Source organism: Clupea harengus, chromosome 11 (assembly GCF_900700415.2).
Source record: "Clupea harengus chromosome 11, Ch_v2.0.2, whole genome shotgun sequence".
Taxonomy (NCBI): Eukaryota; Metazoa; Chordata; class Actinopteri; order Clupeiformes; family Clupeidae; genus Clupea; species Clupea harengus.
The window spans coordinates 19137029-19152739 of NC_045162.1; the positions used below are offsets into that span (position 1 = coordinate 19137029).

A 15711-nucleotide genomic window follows, 5' to 3' on the forward strand; every position below is an offset into this window, starting at 1 on the left:
CTAACTTATTTCTGCGTAATGTCATGTCTATGTAATAGTCTGCTGTCTTAAGGTGTCATCCTTGCACCCTTCCCCCATCCCCTGTTGTGTTCTGTCAACTGTTTGTTGCTGTTCTCGTACATGTTTGTAGATATTTGTCTCATTGTGTTTTTATGTTAAAAAAATAAATTAATAAATAAATAAACCCTTTATATGATAATTATATCATATATTTTTTAAACAATGCAGTGATCCAATGACTGTCTTCTAGGTCTGCAGTGGATGGTTTGTGTTATCTGTTGCAGCACCACTGGGCTTTAGTCTAGTGGTGATCCATGCACCTCCACCTCACAAACCTATTTATACACAATTTGCAATATCATGCACTCCACAAAAATGTCAAATTGGGTGGTAACCTAACACACCACCTACACCGGGTAACTGTCTCCTATCTTATTTGACGGAGTTGCCAACCCTAAACTCAGCTCCATTCAGTTTCTCTGAGCAGCTTTCTCCTCTGTTGGTGATGACCACAGAGTCTCCTATGTATTTTCTCAGCAGATCAACTCGTCACCACAGGGTGTCATGATAAGCAGTGTGTGTGCAGGAGCCACTGTATCCATGACAATATCTATTACCATATGGTGGTCCGTTCCGACTCGGATTTTTCCACGAAGAGCAACATTATGAACTATTAGGAGAAACAGGGAAGAATAATTAGATATTCTGGCAAAATACATTAGCTGGATTTCCATCCAACTTTTTACAATTCGAATAAGAAATCCTGACTAGGGACGTTTGAAATTCTCATAAAATCTTTTAATTTACATTTTATTCAATAGAGGGCAGTGGATTAACTCGCTATTCGCATAAATTTGCATTTGTTCATCAAGTGTTCCCATTAAAGGCCCTGACAACCTTGCGTTTTGATCCCACAGCAGTTAAAGACTTCTCCCTTGTGTAGGAGAGTGTCCATTTTTAATTTGCATTACACAGCTGGAGGAAACGCACACTGATTCGCATTTTGTTTTGAATTTAAATGAATCCGCATAAATGAGTTTGATGGAAACCCTGGTATTGTTAGTTCATGTGTACGAAAAGTATGTGTTTCCCATTCTGTTTCAGCTTCTTTATTATCATGTGACTGTTTCATTGTTATATTTTTCGTTTTTTTCTTGCCTTATCTCCAAACACAGTTGTCACGATATCGATACCATTCTAGAATTCACCAGACCAGCTCTTTTTTAAAGGCATTTTTAATTGCTTATGTGTGTGGGGAAATTATTATGTCTATAATGGCGAAGTTTAAGAGTGTTGTTTGCCCTTCGGCCCAGCTTTACTACATGCCAGAAGTGTCATTTTCCTGCAGAGAAGTTTAGCTACATGCCAGACCAGTAAGTTAAACCCAAGACAATTGTATTTTCCTCTAAACTTGCTGACACTTCACAAAATGGCTCGAAATGTGAATTGGCTCATGTTAGTAGACTGTTTAATGCCCAGTCACTACTAAGCTTGGAGCCATGTTTGCTTCTAATGTTTAAAACAACAATCGGTAGAAATATTCAACAAGTTAGTGACACACTGAACATGTTTTGTAGGGCTACATGTTACAAGCTTGCCATCCACCACAAGCTTGCTTGTTAAAATTGGCAAATCTCTCATGAACCAACAGGTCACGAGAAGACAACAGAGAAAACTACAAGTCCATATGATAACCTTGAGTTAAAACATTTTTTTCCCTGGCTGGAAATATCGACACTATTTTGTCCTCAAAGCTGAAAGTGGGAAGAACATAACAGTGCAGCACACCTTATGGCTCCCCGCAGTGAAAATACTGTCATTATCCAGGGACTCCATGTCAAATTTTATGAAGCATTGGCAAGACCAACACCAGACCAAGACCAGACCTACACAGACATCCAGTTAGCTAAGGTTAATGTTGGTTAGCTAACCTGTTAGTATTGCTTGCCTACTAACATAATGAAAAAGGAGGACTGTGATAACTGGGATGATCGTGTGGGGATGAAACACAAGCCCCTGACCGAAATATGTTTGTGACAGTTTAATTGAAGTTCCAGCGTGAAGTGTGAGTAACCTCTGTTTATTAACAAAGCAAGTTTGGCTCACTTATAAAACATTCACACAGCATATGTAAACTAGAATATGCATTTCCTGAAGGAAATACCAGTGCATGCAATGCAAAAGGTAAGAATTCTAAATACATTTCCTGATGGAAATACCAGTACCATTACCAAAGGAAAAGTAGAAGTGGTTGCTAGGTTGTTGCTAGGGTAATTGAGGTGGTTGCTATGCTGGTTGCTAGGGCGTTGCTAGGTAAACATATTGGTTGCAATGGTGGTTGCTAGGTTGTCATGGTAATTTAATTGGTTGCTAGGGCGTTGCTAGGGTAGTCATGGTGGTTGCTATGGTAATAGAAGTGGTAGCTTTGCTGGTCATAGTGGTTGCTACGGTGGATGCTAGGTTGTCATCATAGTAGTGTTTGCTAAGTTGTTGCTATGGTAATTTAGGTGGTTGCTATGGTAATTGAAGTGGTTGCTATGCTGGTTGCTAGGGCGTTGCTAGCCATAGTGGTTGCTAGGTTGTCATTATAGTAGTGGTTGCTATGTTGTTGCTAGGGTAATTTAGGTGGTTGTTAGGGCATTGCTAGGGTAGTCATGGTTGTTGCTATGGTAATAGAAGTGGTTGCTATGCTGGTTGCTAGGGAAGTCATGCTGGTTGAAAGATTCATCTGAGAGACTGTTGCAACAAACCTTGTGTTCATATTTGTCATATGCTCATAAGTAGTTAACGTGCTAACGCCAGTTTGAAATGGTAGGTTGCTTTTGATATGAGACTGTACTTTGTAGGAAGATACCACAGACACAGATATAACAAATTCTATTTGCATCAAACAGAAACTCGTCACATTTCGCTGTTTCATAAAATCGGGGGATCTGTATTAACGTATTTAGGCAGAGAATACATACAATGAAACACGTATACACAACAATACATGCGTGGTTATTAACCTTATAAAGAAAATATTCTCGTGTTGTTAACATAAAGTTCTTGGAAACCAGTATTTTCAAGTCCCAGCTGTTCCAGCTGTATTTAAAGTGCCAGCGTTCCGACAGGCCGCAAGTGTCGGCCTGCTTCCGCGATAATGTCCCAGCCCGTTTCAGGAACAATCCCGTGTGTAACAGTAATCCAAAACGTTATCCACAAAAACAAACCCAATCCTCTTCTAACTCAAAAATCGCAAGGCATTACCATGCGTAAAACAGGAACAAAAAAGAAATATCGCCCTTCTCACCGCTTCCCGAGCTGGAAGGAATCTTCCGTATTCCGGTAATCCTCAATGCTTTTAGAACGGACTTGAGAATAACCTCAGTGGAAAATGTAAACAATAAACATAAATAAAGAAACAAAACTAGTTTGAAACAAAAATAGGCCTTTTGCTGTCTAAGTTGTCTCAGATAATTCATAAACCTTAGCTTGCCGCCACTACTCCATTCAAACACATTCCCACCACCCCCTTTTGAGCGTTCACCTGCCTTCAGTCAACCCAGGAGCGTCTCTAGTTAAAGTGCTAGCCTCCTAATTTGAAGGCCTAGGTGGTTGCTACTCATCCCATTATTCTAGTCAGATGGGGTCATGTACTTATATATATATATGGCTAGACTGGATTTATGTCCAGCATACATATAAAAAGGTACCGGAGAGCCTTTAACTGACTTCTCAGTACCTATATCAAAACACCTAGTTTATGTGACCATCACACAGATATCTGCTATATTTTTGCTAATGCACTGTAAAATATAGACTTCAATCTTTTCAAAACTTGTTGTCCTTTACTGAAACATTACAGGCTATTTTACCTGCTTCGTAATAGTCATTTTCTGAATGCCTCTTTGAAGGGGTAGAGTTATATGTGTGTGTTTTTTTTTTTTTTAAATAGATGAACAGGTCAAGAAGGTAAATCTTAAGATTAAGGGAGACCCTTTTTATTGAGTTCCATTGACAGCCTACATGGAAACAGTCAACATGCTAATGCCAACTTCGAAACTGTGGACAGCTCTCTCCCTCTCCTTATCGAAGGGGTGTGGCCCACGAGTCATTTCACTGTCTAATCAGAAACTTTCTGAACATTTTCTCAGAGTAGACAGCAATAAGACTGAGTTGTTCACCTTCCTCTCAGATGCTCTGCTCAGATGGCTTGATGTTGTGCAGGAGGATAAACAGCTTGTTTTCACAGATGATGTAGCAGTCCGCAGCAAACCACCCCTAGCTGATCTGTCCTAAATTTCTCCATGCACACACGAGGAAGCTGATACCCGCATGTTATTACATGTGGCTCATGCCTCAAAAAATGTTCACCAGAGAATTATGATCCAAACTGTTGATACCGATGTTGTGGTTTTGGCGGTGGCAGCAGCTTAAGGTCTAAAGCCAGCGGATGAGCTTTGGTTGGCATTTGGTACTGGAAAAAGTTTTCGATACGTAGCAGCCCATGAAATCTCAGGTGGACTTGGACCTGAGAAGCCATGTGCTCTTCTTGTGCTTCATGCATTGACTGGCTGTGACACAGTATCAAGCTTTGCTGAGGAAAAACTGTTTCCCTGAGATAAGGATCCACTTCTGCACAAACTGCACACTGTTTATTGATTGATTGATTACTTGTCCCTGAGAATTCTTTATAATTAAAGAATAAGGAAGAGTAGATAGTTATCTTGACCCCAAAGATAAGGAACCAATTCTTGGTGGCAAAAGCATGACCAAACTTTCCCACCCCTAAGCAGACTTGCAGAACTTCCTGCTCTTCCTGTGTTTCATGCATTGATTGGCTGTGACACAGCTTTGCTGGGCATGGGAAAAAGACTGCATGGGCTGTTTGGGCTGTCTTTCCAGAGCTAACAAATAGCCTGTTAGAGCTATGTTCAGCCCCACATGACATTCCACAGGAGGTAATGGCCACAATAGAGAGTTTTATCATCCTGCTCTATGACTGATCCAGCACATTCACAGAAATAGACCATGCTAGAAGGAAATTATTTGTGAAACGGCACAATGTGCAGTCAATCCCCCCAACAAAGGCTGCCTATAAGGAGTATGTTAAGCGGGCAGTCTACTAGGGAGGCCATGTGTGGGATCAGATGCGGGTATCTACACCAGAGCTACCTTCACCCTGTAAATGGGGCAAAGACATCTGAGGGTAATTATGAACCATTCTGGACATGCCTACCAGATGCAGGGCAGTCCAGCTATGAAATTGTCTCCTGTAAATGTAAGAAGTGCAAGTGCAAAAAAGCTGCCTTAGACTGCACAGCCCTCTGTTACTGTGACTATATATTTGGACAGTTCATATTTTCACGTATAGACCCAATTTCTACTAAATTGCCCTATAAAACAGAAGGAAACTTTCTAGTAGGCTTAATGTTAGAGTGACCATCTCTAGATTATGCTGACCAACTTTCGGTGGTCACAGCAGCTGCTTTACAATAAATCTCATGTTTTCATAAAGGATATACTGTAATTTCTTACAACACCTAATTGATTAGAAGGGTTATGGACCGGAGGAACCGACCTTGATCAAGGACTTTCACCAAAGGGACCCAAGGGCCTTGTCTGGGACACCTGGTGCCGTCCGTGTGGAGGGGTTCTGAAGCTCTGTTTCTGTATCTTGGACCGTTTTAAAATGTTGTATGGGTTTCTGGGTTTTTGTTGAATGATTGGTATTTCTTCCTGATCTGTGAGTGCAGGTTTATGCCCTGGGTTGATTTTTGCTAACAGTTCAACACGACAGTTTGACCAAGGATTTATAGCATGATCTCAGATTACACTGATTAAGCCATGTGTACTGGATAAGGTAAAGAAGAGGTCAGTGTGTTTTTCATATTGGAACATACTTATTTACATACATACATACATACATACATACATACATACATACATACATACATACATACATGCATACATACATACATACATACATTCATACACATATACATACATACTTATAGTTTGACTCAAAACTGTCACCTGAAAAAACTTCTTAGATACTGTAGAGTTAGTTTTGCTGACCAATTTATCCAATTCCCCAATTGGTGAAGCCATTATCAATTTAAAATAATTAATAATCAATATTATCCCATGATCAAACTGTGAATCTTTCCGCAGATAGGCTTTTTTCATCTTAATAATTGAATGTTTCAAAATACACTGTTGATCCATATGGCATGCAATGCAATGTCTTGCTTTTAACTAATTGATGAATTTATTTTATTCCCTCTTAGAGAACGTGGCTTTGAGGGGGGTGGCTACAAAGTCAAGCCTTTGTGCTGATGAGAAGGAACAAGGAAATGTAATAACAAAACAATAACAAATTTGCAGGTTGTGTATATAAGACTGCACTCCCCGAGTCTGAACATTGAATCTGCCAACCGGAGAGGTGAGTGTGTGGTGTTGTAGTATGTGTTAAAAACTAAATAAACTTGTCAAATTAATATTTATATTTATTATTCCTTTTCTATTATTATGTATTGTATATTTGCATTTATTTTATACCAGTTATTATTGTATATATTAATTCTGTGCAGTTTCTGAATGTCTAAAGACACTGTAAATATGTATTGTGCCACAGCTCATTTTTTTAATCCGAGCATAAGTATTTGTATTTTAGCAAAATAAAAAAGCTCTCGCTGTTGGGTTCACCAGAACAGTGTTTGGCATTTGCCCTGTAATTTTAACATCATACTGAGGCAATAATAACTACTTACTAATCGAGAGTGAGGTCATGTCAGGAAATATCAAACTGAGGCTTTGGCGTATCGACCGAGCGTTAGCGAATATCAGAATCAGTACCACACTAACTATACATTATTGTTTTCTTTACAGCCAGGATGAGGGTGATTTTGTCTCTTTGCTTTCTTCATTTACTTGGACTGACAGTTCTGGCTGAATATCAAGGTAAACCACAGCTTTGATTGGTTGTGAGATGCCACATTACACATGACATCTGTTCTGCATACAGAATGCATATGTTCAGATGGGTGAGAAAGGTGAGAGTGTCATGTTACAATGGAACTGGTAAAAACATATCTTGTCATTACTGGATGTCCGCATTTCACATCTGATACTTATCTAATTCACAATGTAAAATTCTATATGGTAAAGACTAAAATAAAAATAAAATGAAGAATAAATATATTATAAAGAATATTTTTGCATTCATTTCTTTATAGCAATTATAGCATTCGTTGCATGATACTTAGATACTGTACAGTTAGTTTTGCTGACCAATTTCTCTAATTCCCCAATTGGTGGAGCCATTATCCATTTAAAATAATTAATAATCAATATTATCCCATGATCAAACCATGAATCTTTCTCCGGTGATCTACCGCAGATGGGCTTTTTTCATCGTACAAAATTGAATGTTTCAAAATACACTGTTCATCCATATGCAATGTCTTGCTTTTAACTAATTCATCAATGTACTGTATTCCCTCTTAGAGAATGTGGCTTTGAGCAGGGTGGCTACACAGTCAAGCCTTTCTTCTTTGGGATTTGCCTTAACAAAGAAAAGAAAATAAGATACGCTGTTGTTGTTCAAGACATATTCATTTTTTTTTTACAGGTAGAAATGTAGCATTGTATGGAAAGGCCACCCAGTCAGACCTGATTGGACACCCCCATTCAGGGGAAGGTCATGCCCAAAATGCCATAGATGGAAATCGTGACTCACATTTCCATCATGGATCTTGCACACATACTGATGCACAGCCTAATCCCTGGTGGAGGGTTGATCTACTGAGGCAGTACACTATTACTTCAGTGGCCATCACCAACAGAGGAGACTGCTGCGCTCTGGGAATCAACGGAGCTGAGATTCGTATCGGCAACTCCCTGCGGGACAATGGCAATCACAATCGACTGTAAGATTATCACTGGCTCTAGTGGTTAGCTGATTGAAAGTGACTGGGTTGAAAGGTTATTTCAGAATTTCAAAAGAAACTGATAATGAGTATTGTTTACTCTTCAGCCTCCTTTCCCTGATATCACTGTATTGCAGTAGGTGGTTTGTAGAGTGAATATGTCTGAGAGAACCGCTTCACTGAGGCAACAGTGTTATTTTTTTTTTTTTAAGTTTGGGGTACAATGTACCCTAAACCCTCGCCCCAAAATACATGTTCATTTTGTAACATATTACAATGGTATGCAAGGAGTGCACTGTATTCAGTAACTAATCAACCAATTAATGAATTAAGTAAATAAATAAGTAGAGATATTCCGTCTGATTAATCATGATAAGGCGAACTCAGACAAAGTAATTGTTTTCATGTAATGATGCTGAATATTTGACATGTGTACAAAAAACACTATAACTCTTGACTTCACCTTTAGGGCAGGGGTTATATCCTCTATCCCAGCTGGGAGAACCCTCACCTTCAGCTTGGATAAAGGAGTGGATGGCCGCTATGTTAATGTTATTTTGCCTGGAAACAACAAGGCTTTGGCACTTTGTGAGGTGGAGGTGTATGGCTATCCAGCACCAAATGGTAAGCATTGTCTTTGTAAATATAGCACACATATCACAACATACATAAAAATATTTAGGTTTTTATAACATTTATAATAGATTCATGAAAAAATGTATTTAATTTGTATGTAATTTAAACAATTAAAATTAATGTAAAATATAAACATAATTTTTTAGTGTCCCCATACTTCATCAGATTTTTCAGTAAATGAAATGGAAGATGAATCTAAGTACATTTGTTGTTTAAGATCAAGAGGCATTTTACTTTACTTTTTACTTTACTTTTACCTGTCCACTAAACACATACAGTATACTTTTCTGCACGTGGTCAAAGCTGTCCAGAAAACAAGCAAAGCTAATCTAATGTGACGTAAGCATAGGAGCAGTAGGTGAGGGTTGAGTAACCTCGTTGAAAGTAAATGAATTGCCAAAAAACATACTCAACCACTTCAGACAGGACATGGCTCTTAACTGTACATAATTGTTAGTCTAGTTATTCATTTGTCATTGTTCTTTCATTTTTTCCATGCAGGTGAGAATGTTGCTTTAAGAGGGAAAGCAACTCAGTCAGACCTTCATAGCAATGGATTTGCATACAATGCCATTGATGGGAATTGTGACGGAATATGGGACCATGGTTCCTGTACTCACACAAAAGCTCATCTCAACCCTTGGTGGAGAGTGGATTTGCTCCAAAAATATAAAGTCTTCTCTGTGAGAATTACCAACAGGAAGGATGGTACTCCCAGTAGACTGAATGGAGCTGAAATCAGAATTGGAAATTCTTTGAACCACAATGGCATCAACAACCCCAGGTAAAAAATGGTATCTCAATTCTATCTATATGTGACAAAGTAACTCTGAGTTGACATGTTGTTCTTTGTATTGTTGTCCTTGGCATGCATTATTTTTATATTAACTGCACCCTATGCCACCCATTACTCTATACAAAATCTCTGACAGGACTAGACTATTTGGAATACTTACTAAAACAATGACAGAATGGTACAGTTTATGCTCAAGGACCCTTTATTAGGGTTAGAGTTATTTTTAACTATATCCTTTTCAGGTGTGCCGTAATCTCCTCTATTCCTGGTGGATTTTCCGAGACCTTTAAGTGTAATGGGATGGAGGGACGCTATGTTACCGTGGTGATTCCTGGACGTGCAGAGTTTCTTATACTCTGTGAGGTGGAGGTATATGGATCACCGCTGGACTAAAGTCCAGGGAAACAGCACAGGAGGAGACAAGCCATCTGTACACCAATATTCCTGTAGCTGTATATTTTGGCATCACATTTTATATCTGTCATATGAAAGTCCTCAGCAATGATTGGATGTCTGATGAACAAAGTGAAGGTTATGCCCATCTCTCTTTCTCTGTGTCTCTCGCTCTCCTACCTGTAGGTACATAGTCTAAGTAAGTGTAATGAAAAATAAAAAATTATTTCCATTTCTCCAGGGAGTGTTGGATTTTTCATATTGAATTATTGTGCTCTGTTGTGTGATGAATCAAGGCCAATTAAAGAATGAAATGCACTCCTGTGTGGTTTTGAGTGTTTACATTCTACAAATACACATGAATGGTTCATTTCACAAGCTTGAGTGGAGCAGTTCCTATCCCTACTGCTCAGAGGTGACTTCATCTCTTGAAACAGTAACGGGACGCAGTCCAGATGTAGCAATGTGCTTTAAGAGCTTTTGTACATGTCATCTTACACATCATTTTTCTTTGTCTTGGTCTCAGAGCAGCTTCACAAGTAACTACATGCTGATGTGCCCATTTACCTATCTTCGACATGACTGTCAGCTCAGCAGATATGCAAGGAGATTAGCCAAAGGAGAGTGTGCCAGAGGTCAAATGAATGTCAAAACACTGCTTGGGATTTTTACAGCCAGAAACCCTAACTCTATTCATCAGTCTTGACCTACCTGAAAATGTATTTTGCCTTGCTCACCTTGACCCTTGGGTTGATCTACTGAATTGGTTAATCTACTGTCAACTTTCGGCAAGACAGAAGACTGTGGTATCGAGAGAAATATTGCAGCAGACATTCAGAAGCTAAGTGAGCTTCACAATGATTATACAATGGCTTCTTTTAATGACATTGGCCTCTATCTGTCTAATAAGGAGAAGCACAGAGCTGGTGTCCGAAAAGCAGCCAAGAGCTGCTGTCTTCATGGCAAGTCAGCCTTCACTGATGTCGCTCCACTGTTAACTTAGACAGCTACTATTGTCAGCTCCCCGGCGGATTATGGCCACTGCGATTCATTGTCAACATCAGTTTCATATAATCACTATACCACAGTAGTCATAACAGATTTGTAAACAATGCCCATACTGTCTTTATAACATGAATATTAAGCATTTGCCTCAAATAAAGGGGTTTCTGTTTTGTGTATTTCCATTGGAGCACAACGACTACTTTTGTTGCACAGGGACACCCTCTCACCTACAGATGAAGTACTGGAGATGAGACAATGGAGTAATAATCGCCTGTTAATGCATAACACAACCAGGCTTTTTACGTCTATGGTTATCCCCCCTCACTTTTGTCTAATTAAGAACAAAAACACTATTCTGTGATCCAAATAAAAATTCTGAGGCTAAACTCTTGGCTGGTGTCCAAGTTGTAAACTGTATAGCTGGTATTGGGCTTGACATTGACATACTTAATAAATACCCCACACTGAACCCTGCACAGAGTTGCCAGCCTCATTCTGAGAACAAACCTTGACACACTTTGACAAAGACCTGCATACGTGTGTGACGCTTCCCTTGCCGGAGTTCTTAGTTCTCAGTAATTTAAATGCCGAAGACACACTGTCTGTGGTGTGTGTTTCTTTACTCCTGGGATACATGTGTTAAGGCACAACCAACGGAGCTCTGTTGAGGGCTATTTGAAAGCAAACACTTTATTGGTCAGAAGAGACAGGCTCTGGCAGGCTGAGCCTCAGGGAGTGTATGGACCCTGCCCCATGCATGTTAAAATCAGCCTTACCCATCCATACCCTTATACACACACACATACATACACACACAGGAGCCATATGCTCTGTGGACAGCCTGAACAAGACAACAATAGAGATATCACACTATAAGGTATGTTTGCTTTTATTTGCTGAATCCTTGCTCCTAGAATCCATTTATTTCAGTGCTTTCAGTGATCATTTATATTTGCTTCTAATAATGACACTTAGGCACTGTATAAAAAGCATTACTGTTTCATGTTAAGTGAATTATTGTAAAATGATTCATCATGGCTGCAGTGTGAAAAGACGTGCAACCATAATATTGATTTGATTCTCCTCCTAGAATGAAGGTATTGTGTTTGCTCCTTCTGATGCTTCTTGTGGGAGATGGCTTCTGTGTTGCTGAAGCCTCTGCATTAGGTACAGTTATTGTGTTTATTCAGCTGTTTTGAGGCATTTCTCCAAAGGATAAGACATTAAAGTCATAGCCATGATTGTAGAAGCCATTTCTATCCACCATTTAGTTAGGTTTATTTTAGTAGTACTTATTTTAGCCACTTGGGGGAGTATTGCACTGGGTGTGGCACGTCACTGGGAATTGGGTAAATCTACAGGTGAGATTAATCAATTAGGGAAAGGTGTGGATGGCGGGGAACACACGGTTCTTACCGTAGCCGTGAAACCCACTTCACCGACAGCATCTTATTTATTAAGCAAACAGCACTGGGTGAAAAGACCAATTTTATGTACACATTTCTACCTTCATAATAAACGGGAACACCACCCAAAGAGAGCTCATGCCTGGACCAAGGATTATTTGCTACGCGTTGAGAACACTTTGCTGTCCACACTGAGGCTGATAGGAAGGGAAGTGGAATGCCCCAGGACGGCTCCTGTGTGCAAACAGAGGCTGAGACCAATCCCTGCTAGAGGGTCGACCTGCTGGAGTCATACAGAGTCACAACCGTGACCATTACCAACAGAGAGGACTGCTATGCTGAGATGATCAACGGAGCTGAGATCTGCATTGGCAACTCCCTGGAAAACAACGGCAACAGCAACCCAAGGTACCAGCTGATTATATGGAGTCATAAGCATGGTTTCCTCAGAAATGTCTTTTTGTGTTTTTTCTCTTATTTATTACTTTAAATTGGTGTGTTTGTCAAAGATGACAACACCAATGCGGAATGGTGATGCCTTTAGATCCCATCATAACTGAGACAGGGAAATTGAATCATGAACAAGTGTGTTTAAATATATACAAATTATGAATGTCTTTTATATGCAAATTGTTGCCCTTCTTACCATCCTATACAGGTGCACGGTGATCTCTTCCATACCAGCAGGGGGAGCCAGCACATTCCAATGCAATGGGATGGAGGGCCGTTATGTGAATATATTCAGCAGGGGGTACAAGCAGCATCTGACTGTGTGAGGTGGAAGTAAATGCCGTGCCTGTTCCTGTCGGCATGGAATCGGAGTTAGCAAATATTACAAAACAAAACATTTCAGAGATCACTTAACTAAGATGACTTAGTTTACATTCCAGCTATATTACATTCTACTCTCTCACAGAAAATGTGATTTGAATAAACAGGCGTCTCAGTCATCGCAGTACAACTACTTGGGCAATCATCAGACTCATTGTCTCTGTCACTTATCTATTCTGTTAGTGAGTAATGACACATATTAAAGACAGGGCAATGCAAAATTATACTTAGCATTTATTATTTTATGTAATAGACATTTAAAGCAGCAGTGAGGAGTTCTGGTCAAACACTAGCAATCTAACTGCCTAACTGGCATGCAGAAACCTCACTGTTATGCCCTTGGGTGGCCCTATGGGGTGAACAACACTCCACCATTCAAGTAAAACTCACCAAACCCATGCCATGGGATTTACCAGGTGCACCTCATTGCGCAATCAGACGTGGCACAGCTGGCCAGAGCTACACAGAGGACAGGAGAGGACAAACTGCACAAGGAACACTCGTTACTGCTAGCATGCTAACTCATGTCTTTTGGCGATATAGTTAATGATGTTGGGCTGTGAAAGCTTTGTTTACGCTTTTGGTCTGACCCGGACGACAGAACTGCATAGTGCATACCGAAGACAGCGAGATGGAATGACAAGTGTGTTTATGTCCTTCACATGACCATACACCATGAAAATGAACTAGAAGATGATACTAGTACAAGTTGCTTATAAAACCATGCTTCAACAAATAGCAGATTGTTGCATGGCAAAATGCTGCATTGCTTCACACAGATTAACAAAGAAAAGAAAATAGGATACGCTGTTCTTGTTCAAGTCATATTGATGTGAAAAATATTTCTTTACAGCTAGAAATTTAGCATTGTATGGAAGGGCCACCCAGTCAGACCTGGTTGAAAACCCCTCATCAGGGTACAGTGATGCCCACAATGCCATAGACGGAAATCGTGACCCACATTTTCATCATGGATCTTGCACTGCTACTGATGCACAGACTAATCCCTGGTGGAGGGTTGATCTACTGAGGCAGTACACTATTACTTCAGTGGCCATCACCAACAGAGGAGACTGCTGCGCTGAATACATCAACGGAGCTGAGATTCGTATTGGCAGCTACCTGCTGGACAATGGCAATCACAATCGACTGTAAGATTATCATTTGCTCTAGTTGTTAACTGATTGAAAGTGACTGGGTCGAAAGGTTATTTCAGAACTTCTAATGCATAAGCCTACGGTCCATTTCAATGAGCAGCTGCAAATGTAAAAACAGTTTATTAGCTTATTGTATACTGACAAAAGAAAGTGATAATGAATATTGTTTACTCTGCCGCCTCCTTCCCCTATTATCAATGTATTGCAGTAGGTGGTTTGTAAAGTAAATATGTCTGAGAGAACCGTTTCACTGAGATAAAACAGAGTTCATTCCTGACCTACTTTTTGTACCCTAAACCTTTCCTCTAAACTAAATGTTCATTTTTGACTTCGCTTTTAGGGCAGGGGTTATATCGTCTATCCCAGCTGGAAGAACCCTCACCTTCAGCTGGGATAAAGGGGTGGAGGGCCGCTATGTTAATGTTTTTTTGCCTGGAAACAACAAGCTTTTGACACTTTGTGAGGTGGAGGTGTATGGCTATCCAGCACCAAATGGTAAGCATTGTCCTTGTAAATATAGCACATGTATCACAACATACATGAAATATTTAGGTTTTTATTTAATTTAGAATAGAAGCATGTAAAAAAATAACAATATTGAACCAACTTTGCACATGTCTTTGTCAAGACTGAAAGCTTTAGAACTATTCAAATGAATCTAAAATATAGACATTATTTTTTCAGTATCCCCACACTTGATCAGATGTTTCGGTAAATGAAATGGAAGACGAATCTTAGAAAATGTCTTGTTTAAGATCAAGAGGCATTTACTTCCTGTCAACTAAACACATACAGTATACTTTTCTGCACATGGTCAAAGCTGTCCGAAAAAGAAGCTAAATTAATCTGATGTAATGTAAATATAGGAGCAGTAGATGAGAGATGAGAACCCCGGTTGAAAACAATTTAATTGCCAAAAAACATACTCAACCACTTCAGACAGGACATGGTGTACATAATTGTTAGTCTAGTTGTTAATTTGTCATTGTTCTTTCATTGTTTCCATGCAGGTGAGAATGTGGCTTTAAGAGGGAAAGCAACTCAGTCAGACCTTCATAGCAATGGATTTGCATACAATGCCATTGATGGGAATCGTGACGGAATATGGGGCCATGGTTCCTGTACTCACACAAAAGCTCATGTCAACCCTTGGTGGAGAGTGGATTTGCTCCAAAAATATAAAGTCTTCTCTGTGATAATTACCAACTCGGTGGATGCTGGTCCCACTAGACTTCGTGGAGCTGAAATCCGAATCGGAAATTCTTTGAACAACAATGGCATCAACAACCCCAGGTAAAAATTGGTATCTCAATTTTTGGCTGTATGTGACACCAACACCATGTTGACACCAAAGTAGCTCTGAATTGACACGCTGTTCTTTGTATTGTTGACTTTGGCATGCATTCTTCTTCTAATAACTGCACACTATGCCATGTGTTACTCTATGGTATAGTTGGTATAGTTTATGCTCAAGGACCCTTTATTTGTGTGAGTTATTTTAGACTATATCCTTTTTAGGTGTGCCGTAATCTCCTCTATTCCTGCTGGGTTTTCCGAGACCTTTGAGTGTAATG

At 39.7% G+C, this 15711-nt stretch overlaps 1 protein-coding gene across 1 annotated transcript; it reads left to right on the plus strand.

Annotated features, from left to right (window-relative positions):
- Positions 1-6407: 6407 nt before the first annotated feature.
- On the plus strand, positions 6408-9806 carry LOC116222315 (fucolectin-6-like). The gene is made up of 6 exons (XM_031575924.1): positions 6408-6427; positions 6874-6945; positions 7616-7913; positions 8383-8537; positions 9051-9333; positions 9588-9806. Exons 2-6 carry the CDS (start codon positions 6879-6881, stop codon positions 9736-9738), a joined length of 954 nt encoding a protein of 317 aa, XP_031431784.1. The 5' UTR covers positions 6408-6427; positions 6874-6878; the 3' UTR covers positions 9739-9806.
- Positions 9807-15711: the final 5905 nt, after the last annotated feature.